At 49.3% G+C, this 12,266-nt stretch overlaps 4 protein-coding genes across 4 annotated transcripts in view; 2 read left to right on the forward strand and 2 right to left on the reverse strand.

The window, feature by feature from the left end:
* M431DRAFT_528854 (hypothetical protein) overlaps nucleotides 1-752 on the reverse strand; it is a 1,982-nt gene extending 1,230 nt beyond the window's left edge. Inside the window, exon 1 of the mRNA XM_024920749.1 lies at nucleotides 39-752. Coding sequence (XP_024777725.1) covers nucleotides 39-647 — 609 coding nt within the window. The 5' untranslated portion in view covers nucleotides 648-752. The remainder of the gene's footprint in view (nucleotides 1-38) is intronic.
* A 3,904-nt stretch (nucleotides 753-4,656) lies between these two features.
* M431DRAFT_356442 (hypothetical protein) lies at nucleotides 4,657-5,399 on the forward strand. The gene has a single exon (XM_024914519.1). It carries the CDS (start codon nucleotides 4,780-4,782, stop codon nucleotides 5,317-5,319), a length of 540 nt encoding a protein of 179 aa, XP_024777726.1. The 5' UTR covers nucleotides 4,657-4,779; the 3' UTR covers nucleotides 5,320-5,399.
* Nucleotides 5,400-6,239: 840 nt separating this feature from the next.
* Nucleotides 6,240-7,168, forward strand: M431DRAFT_505607 (hypothetical protein). Its single transcript, XM_024918659.1, has one exon. It carries the CDS (start codon nucleotides 6,395-6,397, stop codon nucleotides 6,896-6,898), a length of 504 nt encoding a protein of 167 aa, XP_024777727.1. The 5' UTR covers nucleotides 6,240-6,394; the 3' UTR covers nucleotides 6,899-7,168.
* Nucleotides 7,169-8,576: 1,408 nt separating this feature from the next.
* M431DRAFT_492293 (hypothetical protein) lies at nucleotides 8,577-12,062 on the reverse strand (the record flags this gene model as incomplete). The annotated part of the gene is made up of 4 exons (XM_024916994.1): nucleotides 8,577-8,820; nucleotides 8,876-11,726; nucleotides 11,781-11,917; nucleotides 11,977-12,062. The coding sequence occupies 4 exons, from the start codon at nucleotides 12,060-12,062 to the stop codon at nucleotides 8,577-8,579; spliced, it is 3,318 nt and encodes a 1,105-aa protein (XP_024777728.1).
* Between the last annotated feature and the right edge of the window lie 204 nt (nucleotides 12,063-12,266).

Raw genomic sequence — 12,266 nt, forward strand, 5'->3', positions numbered from 1 at the left:
TACTCGTGCTCCTTGGTGTACTCCTTGGTGTAAGTGACGGGGTACTCATGCTCCTTGGTGTACTCCTTGGTATACTCCTTGGTGACGGGGTATTCGTGGTTCTTGGTGTACTCCTTGGTGTACTCCTTGGTGACAGGGTATTCGTGCTCCTTGGTGTACTCCTTGGTGACGGGGTATTCGTGCTCCTTGGTGTACTCCTTAGTGTAAGTGACGGGCGGCGGGTATTCCTTGTGCTCCTCCTTGTGGTCATCCCACTTGTTCTCCTCCTTCTTGGGCTCCTCGTACTTGGGCTCCTCCTTGTGCTCGCCCTGGTTTCCATTGTCACCCCACTTCTGATTCTGATCATCCTTCTTGGGCTCTTCCTTCTTGGGCTCTTCCTTGTGCTCGCCCTGGTTGCCATTGTTGCCATTGTCACCCCACTTCTGATTCTGATCACCCTTCTTGACATCTTCCTTATTGTCTTCCGGCTTGGAAGCGTCAACCTTGTTTCCAATAGCGGATGGGTCAATCTTAGGCTCATTGGACTGGGCACCAAGGTTGCCGTCGGCCTTTGAGTCAACGCTCTGCTCATCCCGCTGGTTCAAGTCCGCGATCGACATCGCAGACGTGAGCGCCGCGGTGGACGCCAAGATGTGCATGAAACGCATGATTGCGGAAAAGAGTTGATACTCTCAACAAAAGACAAAGAAGATGAGACTTCTGAACAGTAAGCGAGTGTACGTCTGAAGACTGTAGTGAAAGAACGTTGCTGTGATGCAAGAAAGAATTCCAGTCGATGGCGGGATCAAGGCGCCTCTTTGTAGTTGAGAAACAGCGGGTCAATCGCATAATGATGGCTGCATTCAGACCGAGCATTTAATTGCTGCACCTTGCCGCATGAGGAGAGGCTTCATGAAGTCGTATGTCGCTTAAGAGAAGCATCGCCGGATCGAGGGAGGCTTGGGAGCTTAGTCTGTGGCTGCATGATGCCTTCTCATAAACATACTAGGTACAGTAGTGTTAGTGCGATAAAGAAGTGTATTGATGAAGATGAAATAACTAACATGAGAAGTAAAGAATGCTCTAATTGGGTTTAGATGTCAAATGTGTTACGAAAACGTCAAGTGGGTATTATCCATGTGCCTGGGGGGAAATACTCGTTTGACTGGTGTCGAAGCACTCGAGGATCAGCGCCTCATTTCCGAACAGCACCGGGATGGAGTTACAGATGAAAATAATTGGACCGCTAACGGTCTGATGTCACGAAAACGTTCAGAATCTGGTTAGGCTGTGAGTTTCCGAGCCGCTGGTGGCTTCTGGCTGGCTCTCAAGAGGGGAGAAAAACTAGTAAACAAAGTTAGAGTTTCATCTAAGCTCTGCAACTAGCTGGTTAAAATGTAATACGAGTATCTCGTTACCATGTAGTTTAAGCTTGGGTTAGCACATTGGCCAAGTCCATAACTGCTGCTCCAAGATGAACGTTCCTATCAAGGAGGATTGCCCGGTAGTTATGATCCCTCTGACATTGTGTCAACTGGTCCTCTGAAAGTAAGCATCAGAAGAAACTATCTGGAGTAGCCTAACACGCCAGCATCTTGGGTAGAATATGTGTTCAGATGAAATTCATGATTTAGTTCATGATGCCTTCCATAGCAGCAGTTATTGAGAAGAGGGAGTTCCGAAGATGCCAGAGGCTTGCCCCAACCACATCGTTACATGGCCTTAATCGTTCAACCGTCTCGGGTAAATTCCGAAAGCAAGCCGCCATCTTCAAATCGATGGGCCGATACTCCATTGTACGGCAGAATGAAGGCTGGATCCGGGATCATCTATGAGTGCAATCGAATGAAAGATAACCAAACATGGTGCTCCCATGCGGTCCCCGTTAATCATCACAGCTGAGAGTCCGATTGAATGCAGTTCGACAATGGTAATACGCTTATCCGCCGACTTTTAGGCGTTAAGGAGCCTTGCACCGATCTGATGTCGCCTACATGATTCCGGCTGGCAGATTGAGTTCCGACTGGAATGCGGGTAGACGGCAACGGAACCAACCACTGAGCTGGCAGCCGAAAGCAACGCAGAGAGAGTTTGCCACCAAAAAACGGCAAGAAACTCTCAGAGCTCTAAGCTAAAAATAGGTCCGATAGAAGCTGCATGATGGCTGGCGACAGAAATGATGGCGGTTGGAAGAATGGTGGCTTTCACGTCTGGCTGTGTGTTTGCATGTGAATGAATGGCATGCAGCTTGGAGTCGTGATGTGTCGCGTCTGGATGCATGTTAGTATATTGGATGCAGCCTCAAACAGACGAAAAAGAGGTTAGATGATATCTGTATGAATATTTACCTCCGTATCTGGATTTTACGTACAAAATTGATGTGCAAGAATCTAAAAGTCGAGAGAGTTTGGAGTTGCATCGTGAGGAATACGAGGCCTCATCGTACCTGCCTTGAATGACTTACACTGTATAACGCTGCTTATCGCCGTATTGTGATACAGTGCTATCCGGATGATACCTGAGTTAACACTGTAAGTACACTCTCAACACGTGCTTCGTGCTTCCTCTTCCCTTGACGGAATGGCCAACAAAATCCCCCTCACTACCAAGTGCAGAGAATCTGCCTCAAAGCTTTCCGCCATGAGTTTTACTTCTTGCGCCACGTCTGTAACCGTCATATGCAAATGCATCCTTTCGGAAAAATTAAGCAACTTGTCCTACGTTCCTACGCCCTGTGAACGAGGGAGCAGTGAGTGACGATAGCGGTACGATGCCCTTCATGGCCGAAGCGCAGTACTCGAGGAGGTTCAATTTACTTTTACTCCCTTTCCGCTTATCAACCAAATCTAACTAAATTGCTTCCCATAGGTAGATTGTCTTGATGACGAAGAAATCGCTGGAACTCCTCAGGCTGAGAATTGCCCTTAAGACAGGACTTTTGTCCATCGCCTTTGCATAATGTGCACCTTGATGACCCTCGTCACACCCATGCCATGCCTTTATCTGGCACATCGTCCTCTTCTTTGATTCGCATTCGTTGATGCTTCTCCAAGTTTCACAGATATCTGTGCTTGTGCGATGTACTCACTCACCGGTTTTGTATGTGTTGGCGCTGTGCTCCGTTCTCATTCCAACTCTTGCCTGACGCCTTAATGGCTCATGCGGCCCCAACTTTGGCATCCAGGTGGTGCGCTCTCACCAAGTTTCTGAAGCACCTCGTTAGTCAACAACACTATTGTTTCACGGCCCAATTGCACTAGCTGCTCTCTCCTCTCGGCCAAGCCCAAAGACACGCAGACACATTTCCGCCTGATAAACGGCTATTCCCACCGAGGGCCGAAGGCCGGTTTCGATAGCTCAAGTATGGCAAAAACTCGGGCTTTGCTTTACGGCTCGAACTCGCCACTGTGCGGGCTATCCGAATAGCCTAGACTGTTGGATCTTCCACGGCGTGAACAATGAAGGAAATTTTTGTGCGTGTCTTTCGGATTTCCTCTTGGGGTTGGCCAAGTTGCCCTCTTGCCTCTGCCAGTTAACCCAGCTTTGGGTTGGCTTTGGCAAAAATATCAGAACTGGGCCCAAGCTATCTTACACTACATACAGAGGCAAGTTTACATTTACCGTATCAGGCAATCATGTCCATTCTTAGTGAGGGATAACTGGGCCATTCTGATATTCCCGGGTGGAGGTCAAGCAGTTTAACCTGTTTCTTGTCGCCGTCCATTTGAGAAAAAAATTCTGGAATTCTCCCAAGAGGAACCCCTCACTGTGTGAATGGTGAACGCTGTAATGGTCATCATGCAACCGCCAGTTTCTGACACGAAATGGGCATCTGGAGGGCTTCCAAAGAACCATTTATCGGTTGCCACGCAAGCCTCGGCTTTTGAAAGGCTACCTATTCAGCCGTTGCCAAGTCTCATTGTTACTGGAGCCACGGTTCTTGGTATGCGGCACATGTGTTAGGCGCACACATCGAGTCTGCCCTCTCGTCAAAGTTGCCATCGCAAAAGGGTCCAAATGTTTCCAACACGGTGTGCCTTGGTCTCTCTAGAAGCCCCACCGGCAGTATTGGATTATGGAAGGGTTGCATCATCAAGCACCCAGGTGAACATGTCAAATCAGCTTTGCAGCCTAGAGCCGTGTTAACTAACAATGTGCTACTATTGATGCGCCTCTACGTGGCTTGCAGTGTTGCATTGAGCACAATGATATCCGTATAATACAGGCTATTGTTGGCCTCCCACCTAATATTGATAGCATGGCTTACATGCGGCCGAGAGTGACCCTTGGTTGGATACCGGCGTTGAGATCGTGACAATGGGCCCACGCATTGAGGAGAAATCGCGATTGTTTCTGGAGGCGGAAGGCAGCGGGAGGGAGGGAATCACATGGAATCTCCCTGCTGCTTATGGCCATGGAACCTCCCTGCTGCTCTTGGGGTGGATGGAGCCTTGAGGATTTTTCAGGTTCCACCTCTTCTGGTCGTTCCTTGCGACTCATGAAAAGCTGCGCAAGCAGGTTTGCAGGTGGTTGCAACATCCCTGCGCCCTGCATTCTTGGTGACAAGGATTGGCTGGGTTCCCAGGACGGATCGAAGCATCGGATGCCCTAAGGAAGGAAACCCTGTAAGGCGCAGAGGCAAAAAAGACCACAGACTCAGCCCTCCTCGGCGGGGATGAGGAGAATTGCTCGATGGTGCCCAATCCACTGCCTTAGTCGCGAGCTATTTACGCAGGGGACAAGCATTCGTGTGAGGCCGTGCGCACGATCTCAACCGAGCCTGATGGATGAAAGACTGGCATGAGTGCCGAAACAGTTGCTTTTCCTTCCTTCAAATATCTGTACAGTGATTTCTGCCACCGACGCAACTGTCGTCCATCATCAGCCAGACTGCACGCTGCAGTCTCTCTCGCCAAGAGGCCTCGTGCAACTTTCTGCGACTGGCTCGACACAGGCTTTTGCTCGGAGGCAGCGGACAGGCACGACAGGAGAATTCTCACGATCCACCCGCCGGTCCGGCGACCTGTCAGGGCAGACCACATGCATTCCTGCCAGGCACCGACCAATGGAGTCACGGCCCCGGGTCCCGGCCGTTATGCAGCTAGAAAAGACGGTTCCCCAAGCCGTCGGGCACCCTCTGGGCCAATTGCAAGCTTTGAAATGGGTCGGGAGGGTACTCTTACACGAGGTATCAGCCTCTGCGTGTGGGTGGCGATGAAGCGCATGGTCCATTACGAAATGGACATTATCGACAAGTACCTGCGAGCACCGAACTTTAAGTCTTCTGCTCGGCTCTGGATGCTGAATCCGGGTCAGGAACCCGTCCCTCCAAGCCAGTGACAACACAGTGCCACTGGTTTGAATTTTGCGACCCTGGACTGCACACCATCTTTCTCTGCCGTTTGCTGACAAGCTCTGATACGCTGAGCGCCAGCAAATCGACGAGAGTTTCTTCTCCTCCTCTTATTGGAGTATCTGGGCCGTTTGCAAAAACATTCGATTATGCTTTTTCGCAAGGCGTCCGTGGCCGGGCGACATGCATCACAAGGTGAGGGGAACGAGAGCGCAGCGGCAACTGTAACGCGCAACAGCGCTGCAGTTCCCATTCAACTCGGATTACGTCCATCAGAGGCCCTTTTTTAGTCATGTGGGATGTCAAGAAGTGGCTGAAAATGGACACCATTCGTTTCAAAATGCGCCAGCACAAGGCCAGTCTCGGTGACCAGTCTTGCTAGACGCAATTCGTCTTCTTGTCTTCTCTTTTCTCTTCTGAACAGGCCCACTCGCTGGTCCAAGTGTGCCGCGCAATGGGGTCCCGAAGCTCAGTCTTTACGAGCCCACCGTAATCCATTGTGGCGTTGAGAGCAAGGGTGCTCAACGGCTTCGGCTTCCGGGTGCCCAGCATGCTACCGCTTCCGTCCACACCACTCGCCAGCACCACCGCCTGCTAACAAATGGTGCCTGCATTAGACGCTGTCCTCTATGCACATGGAAAGCATTTTCAAGGTCAAGCATGCAGGCACTAAAATAGCTTCTGGGCTCGTCGGTCTCGTTGAATCGACCCACGATAGGCGCCCACAGGGGGGGACAAAGAGGGGAGAGAACAGTGCCGGTTGTTCTGCTCCCCACTAGACTACCCTTTGCCACGCGTATGCTGGTCGACGAGCCCTCTTGGCTATGTGATTTGAGTAATTATAAAGAGGACGGCTTTCTCCCTTTCTTGTTCACAGGAATTCTTGTCAAGATATCACCATCACTGTTCATTTCACTTGTCTTCGGACTATCACTCTTTCTTGTGTACTTTACACCTTTTCACTCCTTCTGGAAAGCAGAGTATAACGGCAAGGCCCGTCATATTATATACAACACTCTTTCTTCAGCTTCTCAAGCAAACAAACCCAAACAAACATTCAAAATGCGTTTCGCTACTTCTGTTGCTACTCTCATTGCCTCCGCGGCTCTCTCTTCCGCTGCTACCGTCACCTTCTGGACCCTGGACGACGTTCAGCGCACCATCTACTTCACCTGCAACCCTGGCAACGCTGACATTGACTCTGTCACCGTCGACAACAGCAAGAACACCACTGTTACCTTCCCTGATACTTGGCAAGGCAACTTCTACGCCGTCAAGGAGGGCGCTTCCAACGTCCCCGGCATGCTCGGTGAGGTCAACTTCGGCAGCTGGCACGGACTGACCTACTTTGACGTCTCCGCCATTGTTGACCCCAACGACAAGGACAACGTCAAGCTGATGTTCCCTGCTGAGTCCTATGAGCCCATGTCTGGCTGCGTCAACTTCCCTTGCAACAACGCCTACTACCTCCCTGATGACATTCAGACCAAGGCCACCATGGAGAGCGACCTCATCACCACTCTTGGCTCTGGCTCCATTGCTCACACCTTCACTGAGGAACAGTAAATAGCTGTGTATTCAGACTTTCCTTTTTTCTTGATTTGACTCTGGGGGCCTTTTGGCTCCCTTTGGTGCTGAGCACCAGGTCACTCATGACGCTATGATGAAATGCAAAAACTTATCATGATATGGGATACGGGTTACTGGGTATAGGTTTTGCACGGGAAACAAAAAAAGGACAAACTTGGTTGCGAGCACAACCATTCACTTCTTACAGATTTTGGTCTCTCTTCTTCTTACCTAGAGTAAGAGAGGAGAGCCAGAGGCTGGCACTCATTTCAACTTATACCGCCCACTGAGGCGCTTCACACACTCTTTTACCAAAACCTTTTTACAACTTTTTTTCTTCACTTCATGAATACCCCCTTTTTTCTTGTTGTATATATTTAGACTTTATATACAGATTCTGGGTAGATATAGAGATGGCAATGTGGACATTTGATTCAATTCATGACTTGATGGCCCTGCTCCGTGATTCTGAGTGATTTGAGAATATTACTTACAAAGCATGTCAACCACGCCACCCAAAGCAGAGAAGCACGCGATTTCTTTCCCTCTTTTGCCTCGGCGGTTAGACGATGACCAATTTGCTCATGACAGAGAATAGCACTTCTGTTAGTGTGAACGGCCCTGACGCTAAGAGATGGTTTTTTTTTTCTTTCTCTTTTGCTACTTTAAAGCCAGACTATCAGCGCTTTTAACCAGCTGCCAACACCAAAACCAACACCGAGTCGTGCACTAACAACGAGACCAACGGCGTAAGTTGCCCAAAAGAGACGATGCCTTCTTTTTTTCCGGAGGCGAAAGAAGAAAATTTGGAAGGAAAGAATGGAAGAAAATCGTGGAGAATCGCCGAGATGTCGGACTTATTATGGGTTGCTATATAGTAATAGCAACAAGCTGTTTCGCCACCTTGTCATAACCATAGAGAAAATTTTAACACAGCAAGCAGCTTTATCTGATCTACACATCGTGAAGCCACGCACAAAAAGAGTCAACTTTAGGGCTTCCTTTAATCTTCCCTCTTCCCTAGGCGGCTAAAATGGAAAAACTTGTGCGTGAATAGAAGAGAAGAAAAAAAGGGACCCCGAATGGCGTCTACCTTTCAGCTCACTGTTTTAAACTTGACAAGCGCCACAAATAATGTGTGGATAAACGGAATTAAACCCGAAAAAACAAAAAAAGAAGACTGCTCTATTGTTTTTGATTCTGCACGTGGGAGATGATTGAAGAGGCGTGAAAGTTTTGCGCCGTTGTTCGGCTGCTCGCGCTTCTCGCCAACAATATATATAAAAAGCTGCACTGTGCTGTACCTGACAAAAGAAAAAAAATTCTAGCGGTTCTTTTGAAATCAATGACTAGCCAGAATGTCTTTGGAAGCGCCGTAGAACTTCCGTTTTGTCAAAAGTGCAATAGTGCAATCGCCGAGTCAGAACTCCGTATAATAGGTAATGTAGTATAGAGGGCGATGATTCAAATCATTATCCCCACATCATTATATGTACACGACGCGGATAGCCATGCGTCGCTTCTTCGCTTTGTACAATCGTAATATACAAATCCAACAAGATGAACCAAAAAGAAGACAAAAAAGCAACCATAAACTCCCATCTAATGATCCCGCGTCTGTTGTAAAGCAAAAGTCATCCGATAAAGGATGTGTATATAAACCAAAGTGACTTTCTCACTCCTTTGGTGACTCCTCTGAGGATTTCTTTGATTCCGATTCAACCTTCTCCTCTGTCTTAGAATCACTCGTTCCATTAGTTGCAGCCGCAGTTGTAGTTGAAGTTGCGGTTGTAGTTGCAGTAGACGAATCCTCCTCAACCTTCTTTGACCTGACAATGTTGGCAAGGAATTCACCGGCATCGCCAAACCCGTCAATCCTTAGCAACTTGTCACCAAAGACGTCTACGTCTTGCATCATGCTGGAAAGATGTGTTAGAAAGAAAAACATTTATATGCTTCAATGGCATCACTTACCGCCTTTGACCAGCCTTCGTTGTTACGGCTGCTTGCCGCAAGGCATCTCCGAGCTGGGTTTTATAACTTGCAAAAACAGGCACCATGATAAGCTGGATGGACGTTTCGGGAAGATGCTTTGTCAGGACACGGTGCAACGTTGTTGTCTCTTTGACAAGCATCTCTATGTACGAGTGAGGCCCCTCGGAAGTGTCAGTGTCCCAGTTGATGGCTCGAATGCTCTTTGCATGATTAACAGCACGGCCACTCATAATTTCAATCAGTTTTTGATGGATGTTGTCTTGGTGCTCTTGAAACAATCGTCGAATTTTGTCAAACTCCCCCATGAGGTTGGAGACATTGGCACCGGAGCCTGCCTGACGGCGAACATACTCTCTCACGTGAGGAATCAAGGTAGCCATGAAGGCCAAAGCCTGAGATGCAAGAGCCAAATGTCTCGTTGTGATATTCTTCAGGCCGGCCGACCGAGTAGCACCAGCTCCCAGGATGAGTTGAAAGCATCGGGAATTGAAGAGCTGTAGGTAAGCTACCAAAGACGTTGCAATATCCGACGTCATGGATGGGATTCCGGCAATCAACTGCAGGAAATCTCCCATACCGTCAAGGCATAGCACGGCAGAATTCGGAAGCACGAATTTCTCCGACTCAATGACTGCGTTTCGAACCTTTTCTTTGCTAGCACCGTTTGCTTCCGATGAGCCAATATCCGAACTCAGTTTCTTTGGACTCTCGAAAGGAATCCATATCCTGCTGTTCTCGGTCCAAGCTTCTATGTCATGAGTGCTGCACTCGAGGATCTGGTTCAAGAGCAGAGTGTTCTCGTCTGTAAAGTCCTTGGCACCCCATTGGTCTGATTCCATCCCCTGGGCAAGCTTCTGCATTTCGGCGTCGCGATATTTCTGTACAAACTCTTTGATGTGGTTGTTAACCACAGTCTTCAGGGTAGAGCAACTTCTTCCAGATATCGCTTCGCATTCGTATGTAAAGAATAAGTTGAGGTTGAAATATCGCAGGAATAAGTCGAGTGGGAGATGGATAGCTTGCTCTGAGCGAACTTTGAGAATCTTGACAATCTTTTCGTTAGCCAGATCGACAGCTTGCGCTAGCAGGTTTCCTAAATCAATGGCTTTATGAAGCTCTTCCTGAATTGCAAACGCGGATGGCTGCAGCGGGTTGCTCATTTGCCGATCATATCGAGGGCTAGGCAAGGGAGACCTAATCGGCGGCGATTTGAGTCCATCGCCATTGGGCTGATCTGAAAGTGAACTGGCAATATCCAGTAAAACCTTGACTTGGGTCGACACGCGCCTCAACGTCTCTGTCACACCAGTGTATATCTTTATAAAAAGTGCCTCTGCATCTTCTGCATCCAACGACCGTAGATTGCGGGCCAAATTCGCAGACTTCTCCTGGCTCGACAGGTGTTTACCTCCGCTTGCGGTAGAAACTGACATCATAGACATGTTGTCATCATCATTGGAACTTGGGAGCGGGCGGCGGATCAAGTTTCTGATTTCGCGAAGAATCTCCTCACGATAAGCGGTCGCGGCAACTGCAACATGCTTTGCGCGATGCAAACCAGTCATTACTGGCAATAGTTGCGCTTTCAATTCGTCTGTACCCGCCAAATATGTGGGAAAGATAGACGGTGACCTGGGGTAGTTGCCCCTTTTTGGTGCTGCGTTGCTCCATCGAAGGAGGACGTCGGACGTTGTGAAAGTTTCAAAATGCCGACGAATATCGGATGAAAGCATGAATGAGAACTGAGATTCGTATGCCTTGCCGATGCGAAATCGAAGTTGAGAGAGATCCGAATTGACCCCCTGTAGAACCGAAGCAGACCTTAAGTCTCTTAATCGAGGCATATCGGCCTGCTCATCAGACTCTTCGCGTTCGCCCGCTATCAACAATTCCAGCGAGTCGATGCTGGCCAGTGCCTTTTCCACCTCACCAGCATCAACGAGAGACTCACAGTTAGCCACGCCCTCGGTAACCAATCTCAACTGCCAAATTGCGTCGCTGAGCTGTCGGAGGTTTTCCTGCCGCCGTTGTTTTTGAACCATCATCAAGCCGTTTGCGGCCACTCTCTCGTCTAAAGCTTCAAGCTCCTTTCTCAAAGCCTTGATTCGCTGTACTGAGTCCGCTGCTTCAGAGTGGAGCTCCTTCAGTGATCCAAGTGCCGTGAAGAACGTGGTCGATGCGGTTGAGATGGAGTTGATGAGGTGAATTTCAATGGTATCCATGTACCAGGAGAGTTTTTCTTGCAGAATGGCATTCGTTGCCAGTGTTTTCCTCGGCATCACAGCATTTCCATTTCCCTCATCTTTATGCTTCTGTATGACCTCGGAGCGTTCGCTTACAACATCAAAAGTCCGGGGATTCTCAAGATGAAAGTCGTCGTCAAAATACACTGTAGGGATAGTTGACAGCGGCGGAGGTCCTTGTGTGGCCTTACGGCTGAGCGCCGATGGCCTACGCAAAGAGCTAACAGTGTCTACCGAAGTCACAGAGGACAAGGAGGCCGTAGAACCTTTCCGAGGAAGACGACCTCTAGCTCCCGGCCGCAAGAGCCCATCACCGGTACTTTCGGCCTGCTCGTCTTGTCTGCTGCCTCGTCGATTGGCATTCTCCTCCTCCTCGTTTTCCTTGACGCGGCGAAGTTGCTCGTATAGAGCACCAATCTGGGAGAGGTAGGGCGCAAACTCCTCGGGGTCAACCTTGGGTATGTTGGTCAATGTAACGGGCGGAATGTCCCTTGCGGTGGGAGGCTTGTGAGAACTCGAGGCTGGCGCTGATGTATGAGGCTGAAGGCCTGTTCGGACAATAGGGGGTTGCAGCAACGTCGAGATGGCTATGGCGCCTCAATTAGCTAGCGCTATCTTGGTCGAAATGCGGCCCAACAAACCATTCTGTCCAGATTCGTATACAGCAGAGGAGCCGCCGCTCAGCGATGTATCCAAAGTTCCTCCTATCGAATGAATTGAGCTGGCTACGGAGCTCCGTCTCGAGTGTGGCCGCTGATGGCCTTGGCCTATTCGACCGCTGCATTGCCGTCAGCTACCGGATAGCTCTCCCCGCGAAGCTCAGAAAAGAGTGCCCACCTGTGGAAAGGATAGTCTGCTCGGCCTCCAGGAGACAATGGGGCCAGATTATCGACAGATCTGCCGGCGCTGGGAGTGGAATACATGGCGGGCGGCAATGGTTCGTGGAAGATTGCGAAATGAAGCTCGGATTTGGCTGTGGCTGAGCAAGGCGACGAAAGCAATGCTACTAACTGCGGATCTCCAAGTCCAAGGTGTATAACGGAGTATTAGAAGAGACTATCGGGGTATCATCGCTAGCAAATAGGATTGGAAAAGAATAGACAGACGCCAGATTAGGATTAAACAGA

Source organism: Trichoderma harzianum (genome assembly GCF_003025095.1).
Source record: "Trichoderma harzianum CBS 226.95 unplaced genomic scaffold M431scaffold_3, whole genome shotgun sequence".
NCBI classification, from domain to species: domain Eukaryota; kingdom Fungi; phylum Ascomycota; class Sordariomycetes; order Hypocreales; family Hypocreaceae; genus Trichoderma; species Trichoderma harzianum.

What these genes read in the sequence shown, in the direction of transcription:
- M431DRAFT_505607 (XM_024918659.1), top strand. Translation starts at nt 6,395, where the DNA reads ATGCGTTTCGCTACTTCTGTTGCTACTCTCATTGCCTCCGCGGCTCTC.
- M431DRAFT_356442 (XM_024914519.1), top strand. Translation starts at nt 4,780, where the DNA reads ATGAGTGCCGAAACAGTTGCTTTTCCTTCCTTCAAATATCTGTACAGT.